The sequence below is a fragment of the Dromaius novaehollandiae genome, chromosome Z (genome assembly GCF_036370855.1).
Source record: "Dromaius novaehollandiae isolate bDroNov1 chromosome Z, bDroNov1.hap1, whole genome shotgun sequence".
NCBI lineage: Eukaryota > Metazoa > Chordata > Aves > Casuariiformes > Dromaiidae > Dromaius > Dromaius novaehollandiae.
The window spans coordinates 85,302,142-85,325,041 of NC_088132.1; the positions used below are offsets into that span (position 1 = coordinate 85,302,142).

At 41.5% G+C, this 22,900-nt stretch overlaps 1 protein-coding gene across 2 annotated transcripts in view; it reads right to left on the bottom strand.

Moving 5' to 3' along the window:
* Positions 1–22,900, bottom strand: part of LOC135324927 (alpha-protein kinase 2-like) — a 62,604-nt gene that overhangs the window by 37,287 nt on the left and 2,417 nt on the right. The window contains exons 3-4 of one of the 2 annotated variants that reach the window (XM_064502031.1): positions 17,699–17,769; positions 9,074–10,781 (exon numbers count right to left, since the gene is read on the bottom strand). In XM_064502031.1, the coding sequence (XP_064358101.1) occupies positions 9,074–10,462 (1,389 nt within the window). In that variant the 5' untranslated portion in view covers positions 10,463–10,781; positions 17,699–17,769. The remainder of the gene's footprint in view (positions 1–9,073; positions 10,782–17,698; positions 17,770–22,900) is intronic. The other variant, XM_064502032.1, reaches the window with a different exon arrangement.

Consider the following 22,900-nt stretch of genomic DNA (forward strand, 5'->3'; position numbering starts at 1 on the left):
GACAGGGAGCATTTTTCACCCCAGGTATACCTGTATACCAGGCTCATAAAGAAGATAACTCCACACTGAGAAAAGGTTTGAAAACTCTACAGTCATTTCAAAAAGGCTACAATGCGGCCAGCAGTGGTAATAACTTCCAGTCGTGACTAAGTGCTGTACGTATGAGGCAATGAGCTATGGAGATGGAATATTACTGTTACTGGAGCCCTCAAGCAGTTCAAGTTTTGAAGGTAGTATCTGCTGGATTTATTCCTCTTTGGAGAGTATTTGCTACCTTCCATTTTCTGAAGATGTCAAGTTAGATCCAGAAAGGGATTCTAGTGTCCAAAATAAGTTTTAAGAAAAATTAATGCTCCCAAATCCCAAATTTCTCATCTTAGACAACATTCCCATTTCCTGATTTCCTCTAAACAGATATTGCAGTTTTGTCTGTGTTGTACTCATTTCCTAATCCAAAGCAACAGCTTTCATTGTTTTCCATTATCCTCTAGGATAATTTGGGTTGTCAAAACAGGCAACTGTGCTTTATTGTCGCTAGCACAGGACCAAATGCTACACCAGTCCCCAAGGAAGTTTAACAAAATATTTGAATAAGAATATCCCAAACATCCTATAGTAATAAAGGCGATCACACAAAATTTGGATGGGATCCAGCAAGGATGCTAACCATCTCCTGTTTTCAAGATCATGTGGCTTGAGTTTGTTCTGTAGTGACTACATCTTTGACACCAAGCCCTTCCGCAGCCTGATGGGCAGTTTGGCGGCTAAAGCAGTACACGGGCTCTGAATTAATACCAGAGCCTCTGTGAGCCTACCTGGTCCTACAGCAGGTGTCCTGCACAGCCCAGCGGGAGAGCAAAGCCTCGAAATTGAGGTGGGTTGTTTAGGACCACAGATCAGAAATAGCTAGAAGTGCTGTGAATGATTTCATGTGCACATTCTCCCTCCTTTACAAGGCAAGCGAGAAAAGAAAGGAGACACAATAGACCCATCTAAAACTCACAGCACTGAACAGATCAATATATAGAATAATATAGCACGATTAAAAAAGAAAGGCCAAAGTGTTACTCCAGAGCCACGTCTTCCTTATGGAGAGAATAGAGAGAATGGTGAACTAGTGTCTGATTTCCCATACTCAAATGAGACTTTCTTCAGAAAGGTCTTACACCTTCCCATGAGGGCAAAGATTCAGGGGTGGGGGCCACACAATTACACACTCTTATGTAATGAAAAGTCCTTTGCAGGCCATTAAATACACAAGACACCAATTCTGCCACAGGATTTCCCTGACCTGCAAACTGTTGGAGGCTGGCAGCATGTTCTGGAGAAATACCACCACCTTCTTGCTCTATTCTTAAATTTCTCCTTATGTATATATCACTGCCTGCATATTATGCTTGAAGGACCTCTGGTGTCATCCCGTACAGATGTCTTACATCGCAGGATGAGTGTGTACCTCAAACCATGTAACTGAGCAGTGAGTATGTGATACAATTCTAACATTTTCCCTTTTCCCCCTTCCCCTGCAGTTCTTCCTCGCTGCGATACACAGCGTTACAGTAAAACTGACCTCCTGGCCTGGCTCTTCAGCCTGAGTTGGGCCCATGCATTTTCAGATGTACAGATTTGCAATTCAGTCTCCTCTGTCATCCAACTTAGTGGTCAACACATTACCCTTTTTCTTTTAATGGTTTTACTGCCATACTGTGCTAATAAGAGTGCTGAGTAAGTATGCCAGATATGTATATGTTTAAATCAGGACTAGATCAAAGACATCATAATTTCCTTAAAGCAAAGCCCTCTGGCTCTGCAAGCCCTTGACTTTCTTGTGGCAATAAAGAGAGATCTATTTCTGTTGTCAGCTTCTCTTGGACCCTACCTCCTGTTTTCTTATCTGCACTTGGTAGCCCATATTCACTCTCCTTTTTTTTATCATTTAGAGTAGATCCCTTTTGGTGGGAATGATGGTTGCTCTAAGTTAAAGGGATAATTTTTTGATCTGGCTGGCTGTGAAGCTTGGCAGGCTGTGTCATCAGTTCAGTGATGAAGTAATGCTATATTGTTCAGCGATTGTCCTTAAATAATACCGAATTAACATGCAATAGGAAATACTTGGGGGGTAATTCTAAGCGATGTTACACAGATGGGCTGTGCTGCAACACATATTACTGCATCAGCATGACATGAATGCTGGGGGACAAGCAGGAGGTATGACCAAATCAGAGGGATCCCACAGGTGCTCTGCTTCCAGAGCTGTGCCTCAGAAACTCACCCAGAGGAAACATCGGTGACTTCTGTAAATGTAAACATCAGTCTGGTGCAGCCCACAGGATGCTGCTTTCCATTTCTAGCTTCTTTTATGATTTTTAACAGCAACTTATTCTGTCCGTGGAAAGTGCTGAATTGATGCCTACGAAATCTGAGGTCTTCATTTACAAATAAGGGAAAATAGCACAGAAAACCTGACTGGGAATGATTATTTCTGGTGTTCAGAGGGAAGTTTAGGTAATTACCTTCACCAGTCATTGTCTGGGTTCTCTAATAAAAGCATCTACAGAGAGGCCAAATCACATCGGATACTCTGGAAACAGGAGCAGTTCAAGAACCTGAACAAAATGCAATTAGTGCCCAATCTGGTAGGGTTTCATTAAATACATACTTAATTCTTAAGGAGACTTTTCAGTGCATGAGGCACAGGAACATAGCACCTGAGCAAGATGTGCTATTTATTTTCATTACTGATCTGGAAGAAGGCACAGTCAACATGTTTTTGCAAATAGCCGCATTTGCTCGGTTTCGGAACAGCAGACTCGAAGGCTATGAGGGCCCTGGGAGTGTCCCTGTTCCTGGGGCGCAGCGTGTCCTGTGGCCACATCCCAGTCCCATTCCTAGACAAAGCCTGGGCTCTTGCTGGTCCCATTTTCACCCTGGTTTCCACGCAGGGAAGGAAGCCAGGAGAGCCAGTGCGTTTCAACAGATCATCCACACTAACCTCCTGTACAGACAAGCCAAAAAGACTGGGAATCGAAGCAGGAAATAAAACAAGATTAGACTTGGAAAAATGCAAAGCAATGCATTTGGGAATAAAATACATACATGCCGAAGGGAAAGATATCATGGGTAAGCTACTGTGCTGAATAAGACACACGGGTAATAGGAGGGAAAAATTAAACACAGAAGGAAATAATAAGGTCAATAGAAGTTGTGATAGGATACAGAAAAAGAGCTAACATTTTCTCTCTTGATGTTTCTTGTGTCACAACAAGTAATGTTCAGAGACAGTAAAATAATAAATTGATATAATTCTAGACAAAATACTGAGGGGGAGTGAAGTTTGAACAGAAACATCAGTACAGGTGCTCTGATTTGGAATAACAGAAAATTAAAAAAATATATTTCTGCTCCTCAGAAACTGTAGGTTTTTAGATAGTCAATAGTGTTGAGTAACTATGGCACCATAGTTACTCAACTCAGTTTTACTATCTGTAAAATAAGGACATTCCCTTCCTTATTCCAAAGATTCAGTATTGTTGCCAAAGTGCTTTGACACCCTGCAAGGACAGGTGCTGTACTAGCATAAATCTGTATCAAATTGGGCCATTCTATCCCACTGATAGTCACTTTTCACCTTGATTTTGCTTTCTTTAAGAGTAGTGATGCAAATGATCATGAACACGACTGCGAGCATAGACCAAAGGTTTGTTTACCTACGATCTTACCTTAATTGAAGCCAGAGGTGGATGCTAAGGAAGAACGTAAGAATGAGGTATGTTCAGGGGATCCTTCCTCTTGCATACAGACCTAGACTGTGGCAGTCAAGGTTAGGGACTTTCTGAGTCAGAGATTACATACAAGTTATCGTGCCTTGTAAGTACAAACAGAACTGTCTTGTGTGCTTTTACTTAATCTTTTTTCTCACCTCTTTTTAAAATCTTTTGGTCTCTAACATTTGGCCTGTGGCAAGCAGTCCGATGCTTTGGAGCAAATAAAGTAACCAAAAGTTCAGTCTTTTCCCCTCAAAATCAGGCTACTCTAAATATTTTTTTCCAGCTTTCCCAAAGCAACACCTGCTGCTTACAATATACTTTGGGTCAAGACTTGCCGGATTCATTGCTACCTGAATTCCCCAGTGCACTACTTATATTGTTTTCCTACACTGTCTTTAAGAGCTGTTCTTAACATGTAAATAAAAATTACCGGATGACATTATGGTCCATGTTTAGGGATGAGGAAAGGACTGGCATGCATTACACGCTGGTAAGTAACCCAGTGTAAGCTAGCGTGAACTGTGGAAGAGCAGTTTCTAAAGGAAAAAGTAAGTAAAATGGAACCTGCGAATGGAATGAATACCCGAGATTTCCTCACGGAAATCAGGGCACCGTGCTCCACAGACCGGCTGCCGCCCCTTCCTTCCTCCAGCCTCTCCCATGTAACCATGGTGCTCCACTGAAACTCTTTCAAGGTCTCTTATAGATGAGGTAAACAGGCTTTTCAGCTGCTGTTCTCTGCTCCCTTTGCCATGCCTGAGCAATGCACCATCTTCACCTAACGCAGCCACAAAGTTTGCTTCTGGACTGAGTGAGAAATTGCCACATCCATGTGCAAACACAATAACCTCAGTGGGCACCAGTTAAGGCTATTCTGGCTCTCCTCCTCCCACAAAATTTAAGGATAATTTATACAGCAGTCTCTCACTTTCAGTTCAGCTGATCAAATGAAAGCAAGAGATTTATCCCCGAAATGAGATGATCAATTCCACCTCACTGTTTCTCACTATTTCTTAAGAGGAAATAGTGTAGGAAGGTACTTCTCCACTATAAATAAAGTCTCCATGTTACTTTTACATCCCTCTGCAGATACAAATGGACTGTAGCAAACCATACCTATAATACAGACAGTAAGTACCAAACCGCCTCTGGACCAGAACTCCCTCAAACTCACCGTGTTTAGAACTGCTTTTGGTTTATACTGTTCTCCAGCAGTAGCTTGATGGCTCTTTCTCTTTGCCTGTTTGTGCAATGCCACCCAAATTCCTCTTTCCTAAAATAACACTATGCTTTAAATGGCATGCCTGTATTGGATTAGCTAAAATAACTCAGTATCTGTACTTATTTCAACTGCTCTAGACAGGTGGGAGGAAAGATGAGAGCTATATTTCATCCTGTAGATGCTTACTAAAATTTCTGCTGAAGAGGCAGAAAAAGAGGCAGTTCAGGAGGGAGAACCATAATATTTCAAGGGCAGAAAACTGAGTTCTCTGCCTTCAAAAACAACACAGAGCAATTAGCTGACCACGCATAGCTGTGATGGGCCTAGCTTCAAAGCAGGTCAGGACTTCCCAAAGAATGTTTTTTGTGTGCATCCCAGGAAAGACTGGAGCCAACCGCATAATGCAGGTGAGCAAAAAGGGATGTTATCCTGCAGCCCTCGTGCAGATCCTACGGAACAAGTCGGGAAAACATTCATCGGAGAATGTTCATCCCCTCTCGGAGGCAGAGCAAAGGACTGAGCCGCCACCACCTCCTTTCCAAGGGAACGCACTAACTGCTGCAGCCTGTCAGAGAGCACGAGGTGGAGCCTCTCAAACCCTCCGGCTGGATTTGCACCACATGCTATGAATATACTATTCAGAACCAAAGCATGCTACCCACCGCACAGAGTTACGCTTTCTTGAGCAAAGGCAAGTTGCAGCAAAGGGAGCAAGAATACATGCCTCACTAAAAATTACAGCTGACTTGGTTTTGATCCCAGATAACCAGGAAACCTTCATGTTTCCCAGCTATTAGTCACTCAAATGACAAGAGGCAGATTTATGCTTTAACAACATTCCAATGAAAAACAAAACAACTACAAGCTGATAGAAAATGGTGTGTTGGGCATGCACAGTAATTCTTACTTAAAACTGTTTTGGAACAGAAGTCCCCACTCGTTTTGTACTCATACCCAGCCACTAAATCAGTTCCCATCTGACAGGTGTTTATTGGCCTACATGAAACCATTTGCTGGGTTTCAATCTAATTCCTCATGGGCAGAGTTAACCCATCGCAGCTGTACTGACACCCTTTTAAACAGCTTCCTTCTACTCTTCTTCCGCTGGGTAACCTAACTCCTCCTTCCCCTCTCGCCTTTCCCCCCTTTTCCCACATCTGTGTGGTTGTTGCTCCCAGCACACACTCTCTCCCTCACCGCGGTGTTGGAGCGTTGCACCACAGGATGAGCACCTGCACTTCTGCCTGAACTGCAGGACTTCACGGTGCCCCAACGATGAAACGCTCTACACTGCAGCTTTCCATCACACGGGCCGATTTCCAGGACATGCCATGCGAATGTGCGGATGGTTCCCACATCACATATCGCCCACAGGCAAAAGCTTCATCGGCCTCTGCAGTCCTTGACACTTTGGCTGCCCTGGTATCGGACAAAGCAGAGGTACGACGTGCCAGGCAAAATACTTCCCCGTCACAACCAGATTACCCAATTGCTTGTACGATCTGTGTCGGTCCTGCTTCTCTCCTTTCTGTAAAAATAAAATCTAAAATAAGCTGATGTAAAAGCTGAAGCGATGTAAATTTATGTGAGGAAGATCAAACCAAGTATCACTCAAATTTTATGAGAACAGACTGTTCTGGACTTGAATGAGAACAAAATAATGAATTCAGAGGGTCCCCTGACAGGATGAGCAGTGGATCTAGTCACCAGGAAAAATGCTTTGGAAGCAGGCAAATAGCACATGCCATTCTTCCCGGGGTATTCAGGGCAAATGGTAAGTATTCTGCTCATGCCCCAGAAACCCTCTGAACCTGCCAGTTGCAGCAGGACTCCACGAACACTGCTGACATTTGACAGGCCCTGGAGAGGGGCTCCGTGACTCAGGAACGGCACCGGGACAGAGGCGCCTCTCGAACGCAGACACGCCACGCCGGGGAGCCTCCTGGCTCCCATGCAGCATGCGATACCACCACTAGCACAGTCGGCCTTTACAACCGGTTACTAATTAAGCTGCTTTGAAACACTAAATAAATGCAAAATGTCACCAAGGCTGGACCTCGAGGTCCTAGGAGGAGCCAGGAGCCTCCACCTTGCCTGTCTGATGGAAGGAAGGGTCACCCAGAACAGCAGCTGCAGCCCAGACGGGAGGCAAAGGTTGTCCCAGTTAGAGGCACCTTGGCAAGACGGGGAATGGGGAGAAAAGGAAGTGTAAATCCTGGAGCAATTAGCGCCGCAATTAGCTACGCGCCCCTCAGCAGAGCTGCCCCACCTCACGGAGAGGGCATGCACAAACCCATCCAGAGGGGTTAGCTGTGCTTCTCCCTGCAAGCCCCGCACCAGAGGGGTTAGCTGTGCTTCTCCCTGCAAGCCCCGCACGCTGCTCCCGGCAGAGCTGCCCCAGCTGCCGGGCTCCAGTAATACCACCGCGCAGTTTTACGTAAGCTCGTGTGTAGCGTTACAAGGCTGATTCTTTCTTAGGTTACACTAGAGATTGATGAGGAGTTTCTGGCTCACTATATGGGACTGAAGGGGTGAGGAGTTGCCCACATTTTCCTTGTGCTATAAACGGTAGTTTCTAGATGTGATACTTTTGTTAGATCATTTTTAAGATCCCATAATTTTGAACCTAGACCTAAATTTCATCCTCATTCATGAGTATTTAAAACCATGACTTTGGTTCATTCTCATCTCTAGCACTTTTCTATATATTGGGGTTTTTTTTTCCTATTTGTTTGTTACCTAACATGACAAAGTGTTGGACATGGACACACACACACAGAGAAGAAATGCAGAGCGACTGCAGCGAGCAAGTCTATAGCCAAGCTGAAATTTGGCCAGGGCACTCACAGTAACATGCTGTAGCTGCTCTTTGCTAATAGGGTCCTGGGATTTAAATTGCTTTACTGCAGTTGGAGAAAAATGCAAAAATGCCTCATGCAAACCATGGTAATACATACTGTCAAGAGATTCTCAGCAGGCTAATTTCAAGAGAAGGCATTCTCCACCATAAGAACACGATGTGCTGCTTAAATGTGATTAGAATTTTATGTGCTATAAAAATGGAGAAAGCCCAGAATGTGAGGCAGGCCCTAGGTGTGCTTTTCAGGCAGAAGAATTCAATGATTTTTGATTGCTTAAGACGCTCCAGTGGTCAGATTCAAAGTTAGACTATCATTCAGAACAGGGAGACATTTTTGCTTAAATAATACAGATGAAGAAAAGCATGTGGCAACAGGAAAAGTGTGTGTTTATTTCTCATAAATAATTTTTTCTGTGCATTATGCATTTTAAAATCAGTAAGTGGGTGATAAAGAATAAGATTATTCATGACTTAATATTCTTTAATACATATTTGTCTTTACTATGTGAAATAAAAAGTATGATCCACTTCTCCTGCTTATGAGAACTGGTGTAGCATCATATCAGTCACTGCAACTGTACTGATTTCCCTAGCTGATTTTCTGGCCAACAGCATAAAATAATACAAGTATTAGGAGAGCATCACTTTGGGTTTTAACTATTTTTTACATTTTCATTGGACTATCTGAATCTTTTGTTGTTTTATTTTAAAAAAACAAAACTCTGTTCACCTCTCTAACATGAGCTCCCTGGATCGAATTCCCCTTCTTGGTGTAAATTCAGAGCAAACCTCTCTTGATTTATTTTATATTTCCAGTAGCACAAATGGATGACAATTTGGTTTTTTGAGTACAAACTAAAAAAAGTAAATCAAAACACTCTTTGCTCACAATAGGGATTTGATAAACTTTCAGGGTTGAAAGAGACATTCCTTGGATAAGACCTATGCAATAGCCTAAATATCAGATTTCCCTATCCAGCTGTCCAGAGCCCCATTAGCGCCTCTTACTATTATCAGTCTCACTCTATAATTAGAACAGCTTATGGTTTATTTGGGCCTTTTTCAAAACCAGATTTCCTACCCAGCAGTAGCTGTCATTCAGAAGTGCACGAATAGTATCTTTCAAAGTAGTTTACATTGTGCATTATTTTGCGACAAACAGGAATAGAGCGCATTCAAATCAGCAAACAGCTCTTTCTATTAAATGATAAACACTGTACTTACCCTGGGTGAGACATTCTCATCTGGCACCTGGTTTTGCTCAGACAGGCCCCAAGTCCTTCTCCATTCCCAACGACAGTCTTTATCTGCCTCTTCTGCTTGACACAAACCAGCCTGCATTTGCAAGCTTTCCGTCTCCTTGTGGATTTGTGTTGAAATGACACCTTCCTGACTGGGGAGCAGAGCACTGGATTCCCCAACCTCAGATGCAGTCTGAAAAGACTGTCCTATATTACTCACATACCTGCAAAGCTCTTTAGGGTTTAACAACTTTAAAAGGTTTCTTCTTAGATTTTCTGCCAAGGCACAGACAGCGTGCCTCGATTTTTCCTCTAACAAATTTCTTCTCCCCTCCTCTAGTTGCAATGAGCTGTCACCTGGCAAGTCCTCGTCCATATTATTTTCTGACGTTATCTCTGAAGCCTGATTTGTCAAAGAAGCACCTATACGACTAGTAGAGGAGTCTACCTTTGCAAGTACGTTATCCGTGTCCTGTGATTTGTCAATGGAGAAATCTGCAGCTGAGTGACCACTTCCATTATTTTCTTCTTCAATTCTGGGATAGTCATTTTCGATGGCTGTAGAAGCAACAGGCAGTTTATACTTCTCTTTGTCTTTCAAACTGGTAGTTTTGTCTTGGTGGTGTCCAACAGTGAGAGTCATCTCTGACTGCAAAGTTGACTGGCTGGTAGAGGGATCTCTCCTTACATTTACTCCTTCGAATTTTGAGTGATGACCGCAGAAGCCAATGGGGGTATCCATAGGCACGGTGTTATCTGACACTGGGAACAGACAAGGCATTTCACTTAGGAAGTAAGCGCACCCATCACAATCCTTGCTGAGTTTTAAATCACCTTCATCATCACTTTCTAATAAAAACTGCAATTTCTTTTCCCAGATTTCATTTTCATCGATTGTCAGCGCATCTGAACATTCAAAATACTCTAAGTCATCATCAGAAAAGTCATCGCTTATGCTTAGACTTTTCTTTGGATGAGTCTCCAGAAGAGTGCCAGAATTTTCAGAATCTTCTTTTACAAAATAGTGGTGATTTACTATAGGAGTATCTGCCTGCTCATTGAACGGGGTGTTCATGGTTGGAGGTTTACCTAGCTCATTCCTTTCACATGTGTGGGTATCTTCCGGAGACTGACTAGAAACAGAGTCTTCTGTGTTAAGGCAACAGTTGTCAGTGTGAGGAGCGATCAGATTTGTGGGGCTGGAATGCACCTGTCTGCTGCAGTATTTCTCTGCTTTTCCAGCACTGACACTAACTGTTGTGTTAAAACGAATTAGATCGTCACCATTCTCTGACACATCCCTTAGGCAGGAAATATTTTCCTGGGTTTGAAATACATTTTTTACATCCCTGTTGTCTTCCATGTTAGGCATATGTCTGTGGGATTTCTCACATGGGGACAATACTTCTGGTTTTCTGATCTTCTCCAGCTTTTTGAAGGGTCAGAATCTGGTGAGACTATGATGGAGCAACCCTCGTAGGGGCAACTCTTGCACTGTGCAAAACATTTCTCATTCTGCTCATTTTGCTCTGCAGTTTCCCACACTGTCATTTAGGTCAGCAACCAACTTTTGGGAAGCTTTGAATTTTGTATCTGATTCCAGTTCAATGAATGCTGTACAGCGCGTCATTGTAGCTGCCAAAGGGTTTCCATGTACTGTCCAATAAAGTGCAGCATCTTGCTCTGTACACCTGCAAATAAAAGAAAACCGAACTTTATAACAATTGAAAAAATGAGTTTACTATTTTCCAAAAGATGACAAGCTGACACATGGTTGCAAGAACTGAAAAAATATATATATATATTTAAAATGACAAACATTTATCAGCAGTAACTAGAAAACCTGCTATCTATGCAGAGCCACTTAGTGGGAACACATTGTAGCTGTCCAGAGTGATTTTTTTCTAGCAAAACAAATTCTTAAGCATGCCTGCGTGTGCATTTAGCAGCAAAAAATACACTTCAGTGCATGTCATTTAGCTATTTCTAACTGCAGACAGAAATCTGCAGACTCGTGTAAATTTTCAAATGTGCATTACCAAGTACCTGCTATTTTGATAGTCACTTTGGCACAACAGTAGGCTACTTTTCGAATTGGCAGCGCAGAAACATAAATTCCAAATATCTGTCTGTAGCAATATATGGAACAATTAGTTAGGGGGTAGATTTTATGGGGCTATTTTTGTTAAAAGCAATTCTATTATATTTTGGCCTGATGTTTGCCATTTCTGTGGTGAAAGAACAACAGAACGAGGGTGGGCAGTTTCTTTTTTCCATTTTGTATATTAAGTCTTACTTTCAAACAGTTGTGCAGTAGTAAAGTGGTGTTGCAATGCAGAACTTTTCGTAAAACAGACTGAAATACACCAAAAGGTTTCCATCAGCTGAACCTGAAGAAATACGGAACCATCTCTCTCTCTTTTCTTTTTGTAAAAAATTTTTGCTTTCTAAAAAATCTCCGAATCTTAGGATTTTAGGTAGCTTGGGCTCTGCCTTTGTATACTGCTAGAGGCCATCTAGGTCATTCTTTACTACAGACACTACAGAGCATCCCTGCTAATCACAACAGAACTATTCCACAATCCAGGAATTCACTCATCAGGGAAAAATAAAGTAGCAGAACGCCGTTTCAAGTAAACGTGGTCTCACAACAGATGCCAGATTAACAGCTCTGAAAAATAATGTCCTATATTCATTCACAGAACTAGTATGGCGGAAAGAACAGCAGAAAAGACTTCCTTGCTGCCCTGCTAACCTCATGGAGCTGTGTAAAAGCACCTCTCTTCATTCCCCCCTTCCTTCCCTCTGCTTCTCCCACTGTGACCTTTTTTCAGTGAATGCATCTCTCCTCCTGCAAGACTCCACGCATCTGGTACCCCCGCGCAGCAGCCCTTCCCGACGCCCTCTCGAGCGCTCGCTAGCGCTCTGCCTGCCTTCTGCAGGGCCTCAAGCAGAGCGGACGGCGGAGCTGCCAGCAGCCAGCTGTGCCAGCAGCCAGCTGTGCCAGCAGCCAGCTGTGCCACCGCCCGCTGCAGGCACTGATCACAGCCACCCAGTGAGAAAGTGCGCGAGGAGCCAGATTAAAGCTTGATGGCTAGATAGCAAGGGGCTTGCACGGGCCTGTCTGGAGTCTGCCTCATGCAAACAGCACAAAGCAGCTGGGGTATTTTCATTTCCTTGGGACAAACCCTGACACAAGCGCCTTTTCCACACGGCTGCCTTTACGCAAGGGAACCAGTACGCTCCTTATGGAAAAAGCCCTTAAAGTACTTAACAGAGCACTGACTGTTCTGCAGATTCTTTGATGATGTTATAGAGAAGCTAATAGTTTCTGTAGCACATTTCTAAAACTGATCAAAAGGCACTTAATGCCCTAGTAAATACTGTAGGAATTCGAAGCAATTTTTATAAAGCTAAGTTTAATTTTATCCAGATCTGTATATAACACATTCTTTTTGAGTGTTCCACAGACCCAGATGAGCACAAAGCAGGGCGTAAAGCTGGGAAAAGGCCAGCTAGAGATTTAGGTATTTATCTGAAATGTTAAAATCCCCAACATCCCACACTCCAAAAAGGCTGGAGGCTCTGTTCTTTTAATGGGAAGGAGGGGAGCTGAATACACCACATACAACACACGAGGAGGGTAAAACACTATGGGGGGGGGGGGCAGGAGACCATGGAGAGAGACTTAAATGAGAACCTGAACAGAGCAGAATTGCCCACCTCATTTAGCTCACAACACAGCATTGCTGGTTGAAATCAAAAGCACCTTGACAACTTGACAGCTTTTGGTTTTCTAAATTTTACAAAGCTGAGTCAAATATCATTACAGCTTTGTGACTCAGAACATATGTCCTCTTCCCTAGACTCACTTTTTTTTAACAGTATTGATTGCTAACACGGACCAGTGTTCTGCTGTGCTAGTATTCTTCAAACACAAATTAAAAGACGGTCCCTGCCCCAGACACCTTGCAATCTGATACAAGACCACAAATGGGTAGACGAATGAGGAGAATACAAGGAAATAATAAATGAGATAACACTAGCTGTTGTGAGAGAGAGTAGTCCTAGCAAAGTGGCAGCTTGACCCTTCATATTTGTAGGCCTGACTGCGAAGGAAGATATCGATGAGGGATCTGAATGTCTGTGAAAAGCTGCTTCCAGATCTGAAGAGAAGCATTAAAGAAATCATAAAGGCACTGAAATATTACCTGCCGGGCAGTGACAGCTGCATTATTGGCTTATCAGAGGCTTTAGGCACCCCACTAGCTACTGACTAAAAGGTGACAGCTAGAAGGATCACTGACCATGACAGAGCTTTAAGAGCAAGACAGGTAGTTCACCTTTGACGCAGAAATGAAAGGAAACTGGTCAGGGAGAGAGAGAAGTTTGAGAGACTGGGTCTCCGTTCTTGGACATACTCAAATCCCAACCGGGCACAGCCCAGAGCAACCTGCTGTGCTTGACTCTGCTTTGAGCAGAGGGTTGGACTAGATGGTCTCCAGAGATCCCTTCCAAACTTACCTGTTCTGTGACTCTGTGCAAAGACGTGACCAAAGCGATACGCTAGGAAACGATTGCTATCAGACCATTAACAGCTCATGAGCAGGAACACATTAAGAACGCTTTTGTCAAGACTACAGAGAAGAATACCGCGGTCATCAAAACTGCAGATTTTAAGTCACCATTAAAGTTTTTCTGTATGTTTAGACGTTGTGGGAAAAAAACAAAGCACAAGTAGAGCTTTAGTAAGAGGATTTACACAGGGATCAAAGTCAAAGACATTGCATAGGTTACAAGATTGAGTAGCAGGTGGAACGGCAGAATGTTTCCCACAGAAACTAAGGAAGCAAGGGAAAAGTGTCCAGTGAGGGATTAGTTCTGTTTTAGCCATTTGGAGTTCAACAGTCAAAAAACCATGTCAGAGAGATCTGTTCAGGCTTTAGTTCGGTCTGAAGCAGGTAACTCTGGAGCTAAAAAGTGAATCTGTGAGATGTCAGCATAGCGACGGTAGCTGAATTTGTGTGGATGAGATTATGTATGTGCGCATGAGGCAACTGAAGACCAAAGGATTCAAGAGCCAGTCACGGGACAATCCGTTGTGTGCGTGTCTGAGCACGTGCACGCATGCCTGTGTGTGTATAGGGGGGATCTGCACCAGCAGTTCCAGTGGGACTGCAGGCCTTGGGGGGTCACATGCCCAGGTGCCGGCAGCTGGGGAGACCAGGGATCTCCTGCCTGAGAGCAGGGAGCTGCGGCAGCCTCGCCTCTCTCAGGCTACTGGATCCGGCAACTCCTGAAAGACAAGATGAGTCAGAACGGGGCTTCTAGAGTATATGAAGCGATTGGAGGAGAGCAGATGAGATCTGCATTCGTGATAGAGGGAAGAAGGGGGTGTGGGAGGAGGTAGTGAAATGGTAACAAGGAGGTGACATGTTTTGTCAGTTTAGTCTTGGAATAAATTGACAAAGATCCAACATACAGGGAAGTGAAGGCCAACAGGAAAGAATGATTTGAAGAGTGAGTCAAAGCTGCCAAAAAGGGATCTGTTAGCGTGGAGCAGTAGCTGGGAAGTTGCCAGGCAAAGAGAAAGACAAAACAACTTCAAAGTAGTGGAAGTCAGCCTGGTCACAGTGGCTTGGCTAGAGATGCTGTGCAGCAGGGGAGCAAGAGGGGAAAACACGCACTGCTGTACACAGTGCTGCTGACATATGGCAGGTTTCAGGTTTTCCACACGGGCCATACTGGGCAGAAAGCTGGTGTGCAAGCTCCCTCAGACTTCCACCTCTGAGCCCGAAAAGCAGTCTATTCCAAAATCCATCAGACTACGGACTTCCCTGCTGAAGGTGACAAGAACAATTAGTGCATATTGCGGTGTTTTTTAACAAAGTGGACACCTGCCCACTGGACTTTGGCTCAATACTCTACACTTGTTTCATGTAGGCCTTCAAACAACAATCTAAACCATGGCTGCAACAAGAGCCTAGAGAAAAAAGGCATCAGATTCCACTGTCTTCAGCCTTCCAGATCTATGACCATGTTTTCCTTCCCATTTCAACTCCATGAAGTATAAATGTGTAACAGGAAAAATGGCGCAGTAAAGATTAATCTTTTCCTCATCCAATTTCATATGGTGCCATGGAATTACACCCCAGCATTCACCCATCTCCTCTTAATACTTATTTATCTAATGTTCCTGTTGCATTCTTTCAAATCTGCTTTTATCATTGCTTTTCAGAAAATTAGATGCATCTTTTCTCTTTTTGGAGGGTTTAAGTTATTTAAAAAGCATGGTAATTTTACCAGCTGAAAAGAGCCTTGGCAACATTTTTTTAATGCAGACTGAACTCATGAATACGCTTTACCAAAGCAATTGTCCTATACAGTTATCATTATCTTAGTTCAGCTGCATTTTGACATCAAGGGGAAAAAGAGCTGTCAGATCTCTTGATATGAAAATTAGATTAGATTGATGTGGATTTTGCCAGATTTAACAATGGAAATTAAAGCAAAATTATTTTCCATGAGGAAAACCGCAATAAAAACGCTTTTCCCACCCAAGATCAAAAGACATGTTTTTTTTAAATTTGAGGAGAAAATGGAAGATATTAGATATAATCACAATTTCAATTACTAAATTTAGACTGAAACTGGGAAAAGAACTGTTACCATAACACACTCTCAGTTCCTGAAAAAAACTTGTGAGAGAAAATGCATAATGAAATTCACTGAGGAGGGATGATCATGATAATTTATCATTGGTTATTGACTAACAGACTGAAAATGAAACTCAATTTGCTAATATACCAGGCACAGAATACTTGGTCAAAACATGACGAGAGCAGAGAACTTCAAATGCATAAGGGCGTTCTGGCTGCTTGTCTCAAGTCTTGCTCTGGAAACTGGTGAGGCTACTTGCCAAATTAGGTAGCTACTAATTATTGGAAGAAAGTGAAGCAGAACCACATAGGAGAAATCAATACTACCAGGTTTTAACAGGAACTGGCACTGGAAAGAAAGGTGCCTATTTTGTTTCTTTAGTAATCTGTAAACATATTTATTATGTCAACTTGTTCCAATTTGAAATTTATTTAGAAAATTTAGAATTTTTCAATTGTTGATCATTTATTCCAATTACAACTAAAATATTTTTTAAAAAACATACCTTTTAACATGGAAGGAATGATGTTTTAACTGTTTTTAAAAGTAGCAATTTGAGAGATGGTTTTGGACCCAAAGCCGCTTCTGTTGATTTCAGTGGGAACTGTGGGCTTAATCCTAATGTTGACAAAAAATTTTTTCACTGACAAAAATATACAAATTTGGTTAAACCTATACAGCGTCAATTAATTTTCCTCTCTTGCATCACTCTTTTTTCCTACTTTTTTTTAGTTATTTCCAAAATGAAAATCTTCCTTTGCAAGCAATTTGACTTTCACTCAAGTTATTTTTACTGGAAGCTTATAAGTTTTATAAGTTTAGGGGGAAATTGGAGTCTGTAAGGCTCAGTTCCTCTTGAGCCAATGGAAGCAGTGCCCTCTTTACTTCCTCTCCGAAGTTTTTTTCTCTTGTTTTCTATCTAGGCCTCATGTAATCACTCTGTTTTGTGCAGTCCTACTCAGCCCACACCCTTTTTCAATAGGATTTATTCCTATCTTTCAGATGCACATGCTCCTCCCCCTCTTTCACAAGACCTGTCATTCTACATCTGTGCATTGTCCCTTTCCTTATCTTTAGGATACCAGCTCTATGAACTGGGCACCATTCTGGGTATTCACATGCTGCCTGGCACAATGGGCACCTGATCTATGCGTAACTCTTGTATAGTACTGCAGTACAAATAATCTATGTAAACATATTTTGACAACCAAAGCATTGTCTAGCTACATTAAAAACCACCATGTGACTGCATAAATACCTCCATATGGCTGTATGTTTTCTATAAATGCCCTTCTTTACACCCACAACAGCGCAAAGGAGTGGGAGAAAAGAAGCTGCATTAGCCCACACGAAAGATTATCTTAGCTAAACACATGGAAGGAATGAAACTGATAATCCTCCAGTGTTTTATATTAAGAAATATCCTTCAGTTCACTAATATTTTGGCCTCCTTGTACCAATTTCACACTGGGTCTGGGATATCTGAAAATATGAAAAAAATGGATAGGTACCTAAATAACATGCTTGCAATTGCCATGTGCTTGTCCTGGCTCTAAGCTTGCTAATAATCTGTATATTCATCCTACCACAACTGCCTACTCAGGTATTACACAGTAGATTTTGTTAAGAAAGTATAGATCGCCAAACAGTTCCATGCATATCCCTCTGAAACAGAACATCTGAGAAGTAGTATCTTCCAAAATCAAATGCAGCTGTCAGTTATATGCAAAGATAATAGCATTCTTAGTGCTTTAGGTCAAAGATTATTAGTCGAATCAGCTAGGATGATTACCAGATATCTGAGAGGCAAATCTCATGTCATCATTTTCTGGTACAAACTGGGAAATCAAAGCAGACAAAGAGTAAGGTGAGCTTCTCAGAAATATATCCGGGTCTACCTGAATTCTGCGCCATGCAATTCTGAAAATACGAAATCCAACCACTTTACCTGTTCTACTGTCTGCTATTTCTATACAGCTGTTTTCTTTCTTCCTCTATCATTTTGTAAGATGACAAATACTGTAAAGAAAAAATATGAAATTGCTTAGGCCTAAAATGTATATGCTTTGTTGCATCTGTGCTATTCTGAGGCACCTAATGAATAATGACTCTCTGAAACAGAGAATTTATACAACAGAAAGAACTGTCTGTTCTGTTTGTTAATTCTGTAACTATATAAGTGTTGTTTTCCAAAATAAACAAAAGATCTACTCAAATTAATCTGCCTACTATTTTCTGTATACATAGAAAATATTTTTTGCAAGGTACAGGCTTTATTATTATTTGTACTCTAGTAGAGCTCTCTCCTACAAATGTACAGTTAGAGAACATATACAAACTGAAGAGAGGAGTAGAGACGTTTAATTATTCCAGTTATACGAACAAGGAATTAAGACATTGTGTGATTTGCTCGCAGTTGCACAGAAAGTTGATGCCAGAGTACCAGAATGAAACTGTTTAACAATTCTCAGTCTATCATCTAAACGTGTATGAAAGGTCTTCTAGGAAGGCAGAAGAGACAAAAAATTGGTGAGCTGTCACAATGAAATTTTGCAGAAAAATCCATTTCATATAATTTCTACTGAAACTTTTTGAAGCAAATTTGAATGAAATATTAAATAATACATGAACAATTATGAAACATCATGGGTAAAGTGCTTTTATTTTGTATATAATGAAAGACTATTTTAAGCTGCACATAAAACCATTGTAGAGTCCAGCCCTAAGTCAATAATACTTCCACTCAATTATTCTTTCATTATCAATGGACATTTACTTATTAATAGAATGTTGCATGTAAATAATGTCTCAGTGATTTATTTATTTCATCTTACCTAGGAAGAAGCACTATTTGGATAATTATATTTATTTGGGTACATCCAAGCATAATTATAATTTATTTGGATGACTACATTTATAATTACGTCAAATCAAAATATATTACTCAATACATACTCTATCTCTGGGTCAAAAGTTAATACTGCAAAATGAAATAGACAGGTTTCTTCTTGACAGCAATCAAAAGACCCGACTCAAGTGTTTGCTGCCTTTTTTGCATATTTACTTAATGAAGTGCCAAGAATTACAGTTATTTTTCTAGTAACAGTAAGAGTAGATGCAAATTGCCAGTCCATACATCAGCAGTTTATAATCAAAACAAAAAAGGCAGCAGGTGACTCTACAGCACCACTTTGATCCAAAGTCTCTCTCTTGAGTAACCTGGTTTTAGGCCCAGACCCAAAGCAGATGTTTTAACTCTACCCTGGGGAGAATTCTCCTGGCTTCAAAGAAACTATTCAGACAGGCATGCTTTACAGAGACAGAGTTTATAATGATAAACACATGCCAAATTGACCACAAGTAAAATTTTTCATGGTGAAGTCAGTTACATTACAGGTTCTGGATTAAAATCCGTCCTGTAAAACAAAATCCATCCTGTAAAACAAAATCCATCCTGTAAAACAAGGCGACTTGAGCAGATTAGCATTTATAGACCTGTTGGATGTTATTATTTCTCTTAATATTACAAAGACCATTTTAAATCTGATAAACGTGATGGAAGAAGTATGTTTTAAAACAAGGTTTGATGAAAGATGTGTCACTAAACTGTAGTACCAGGAAAGCATATCATAAATGATATGCAGAGCCCTGGAGGAAGATAAACGTTACACGGACAGAGGAACAAACCAACAGTACTGTCTGAAGGGAATGCTATGGTTATTTTTGTACCCCACTGACAATGTATACAGGCATCTTTTAGGGTCTAATCCAAGCCAATGTCACTGTCATTGACACTGGTGAAACTCCCTTCAATTTCTTTGGGCCTTCTATGAGGTCTCTAATCTCTTAAGAGTCTTCCCAGATGGAATAACGATCTAGGACCATAGGAAATTCAATTTCTAATCTTAGATCCTTTCTTTGAAAAAAAGGTTTTTTTCATTTATTTAGTATTTTTTAAATGTAGCTTTTATTTAAATATCATTTATGACAGAATACTAGATCTGGTTTTAAGAGCAAAACCAAGAAGCTTCTCTTCATGGAGCAGTCCACTTTGCCAGAGTGATTAACAATAAACACTACTATGCAAATAAAGAACAGAACTGGGTATCAGAAACCCTGTTCCTGATGCCCCCATAACAGCTGTATTTACACTATTTGAAATTCTCCCCAGCACCATCTGCATGGCCATGAATGAACAAAGAGAAAACTCTAAGTGCAAACCTGTCACTGTGCTACTTGGCATAAAGAAACATTTTTACGAAATGGTAAAACCTCTGAAACATTTTTCTGTTTTCCTCCACAGTGAACAACCAGAACTGTCACTCTCATTTGAAGAGTCTGCAACTAATGTTCTAAGAAGTGTCTGAGTAATTTCTTAAAATAATCACCAAATACAAAGACCATAAATGGCATGGAACAGCAGTAGCTTGTCTCTTTTATCAAAATCTCCATACAGCCTGGAGCCGTAGGATACATCTCACCTGCCCCAGAGGTCCAGGCTCTGGCAGTTGTCCATGAGCAAGCACGGGAACCTGTGGAACGAGGAAGAGCCGAGCGAAGGCCGCCCTGGTTGCAGGCAGCCCGGCAATGCCAGCATTAGCAGGCCGCCCCATCCCAGCTCCCTTCCACAGGCAGGATTCGGATCACCTAGGCACCTGCCTTTTGGGAACTAGTTATGGCAAGAGCATAGTCCCAACCTGCATCCACAGGGCCGAAGGACCTCCTCCCAGATCAGGATCAGCCGCTGCCTTGGGAAGTGCTTTACTGCTTTTTTGTTATTCTTTTTTGTTGTTTTTGGTAGGAGTTTAGAGCTAGAAAGAGAGAGCAGCGCTGAGTGTAATCACTGTGATAGGAAAACAGAACTCCACTTGTACCAATAAGCTTGGGGAAAAACTCTAACATATGGGAAACATAACCTTTCTCCTGTGCACATATGTGCATATGAGGGGGATGTGGAGGCATACATAACACAGTCTGCTTGTCCTCTCTGTTAACCCTTCTCCATCAGACAGACCTCATTTATAAAGACAGCAGAGCAGTTGCGTGTGCTTCGTTGTTTATCCTGAGAAACTTGGCAGCCCGAGATGCCCAACTTCCAAAGTGCCTCCGTAGTTCCCTACTCTCATCCATACCCCAAAGGTGAAACATTGGGACCTGGAGCTGACCATCTGAAAAAACAACTGTAATCTCCTAGATTATCCTACTAAACCTTACATGTATCCATGGCTCCTCCTCCACCTGCCTGGGCATACTATACACATTTTCATACCTTCCTTTTTAGAGATGTTATATTTCCAGGTAGTTTAACCACAAACAAAGCTGGTAGATATAACCAGATTCACTGAGGATGAACATGAAAAAACCCCCAACCAAAACACTAATAACCAAAACCAATACTTTATGGTGAATGGAAATGATCATATACCACGCAGATCCAGTCAGAAATCTCGCTGGTGTGGACAGAGATTTTATAAATATCACATTGATTTAAGTGAGAGAAGGCGGCAAAAGCAGAACAGAAAAAAAAAAACCCAAAAGCAGAAATGAATCTCCAAACCACTGAAACACTAGTAGCACGATCCCAAGAAAAATCTAAAAGGGGCAATGTCTAAACTGCGGCACAAGGCAGAACTTCCCATCTCCATCGAAGCCCCAGCCTCGTGCTGGCACCACGCTGGAAGGAGTGCTGCATGCACACCATTCTTCCCTTACCCCATATTTGCCACAGAAAAAAATACAAGCCTGTAGGACAGAAAGGAAGCTGGCCACAGTCTGGCCAGGATCTCAGTCGCATGATCAATGGATGAGTACTTCAGGGAACACTGAGGAATGCAAGGGCTCTTGAGTCTAGACATAAACAGAGGAAAGTTTGGGGTGAAATGCTGACCACAAGAAGGCTTGTGACTGTGATTATTGATTTCTACAGTGCTCATGGAAACAAGGCTTTATATGCATTTTTGTCAATAAATGACTGTACTCTTCAAGAATAGGCATTACAAGCCATATCCAACAGACAGAAAGTGAATTAATTTTCATCAGTCATGATGATTCCTAGCATATGCATATAAGAACTGAAAGGCAGGAGAAATAACTTAAATAGTTTTTACAATAACTTGCAATAGCAAATAACTTGCAGTAGGAAATGTACCATAACACGAAATACCACTGTTAACAAAGCTCACATTTTTATGATCCCGACTGTTGGGTGGCGGAGATACAGAGATGTCGTAAGCCTAATCACTCAAATAGCCTTACACTTCCTTTCCAGAAGGACCAGCTACGACACTGCATGTACAATACCCGCCTTGTTGCCCATTCATCCGTGAAATATAAGTCTCCTACTTAAACGCAATCATGTTCCAAAGTTAATACTAGTTCCCTTTACACTATCTCCGGCAACATTTCTCAAATCTGTGTCTTAACTTTCTTACAAAAAGTAAGGCGTCTGTATAGCCTTCTACAACATTCCTGTAATAAATGCCGTAATTCCATCCACCTCCTGTTTCAGCCTGCCAAGTGTTTTGCATTTGGGAACACAGGCATTTTTTCACTTCCTCATCCGAGGCATCTATCAATGGAGATTTTTCACGTTGTAGCAAATTTCACAAGTTTAACATTTTCCTTTTTCCAAAACAAAACAAAACATAGACAAGTTAAAATCTCCCAGACAACAAAAACTGGAATTCTAGAATTCACTTCTAACTTTGTGAACTCTATTCATAGCAGGGTCATGGTAAGTATTTATATAGCAGTGTGTTTACTGTAGAGTCTGATATTTGATGGCTTATGAGTAGTGAGGACCCATGCACACAAGGATTTACAAGGACTGTGTTTTCTATGTGTTTCTATATCTCACAGTAGATCTGTCTGACTCAGTATTTCTAACTGGAATGCCTAATGCTGGTATACAAATAACTACAATCATATCACTCTTCTATAAATCCGTGAAGACACTGTGATCAGATCAAACACTTGCTGTAGAATACTTGTCAAAAGCCTGTAATGCCAGAAATCAAACTAACAAAATGCTTTATTTGAAACAGTTATTGTATATCTATTGTATTAACAAGGTTCAGATAAGAAAAACATCAGTGAAGCTTCAGCTGTTCAAAAAGCAGGTGTCTGGAAAATATGTCCTTGACTGATACAC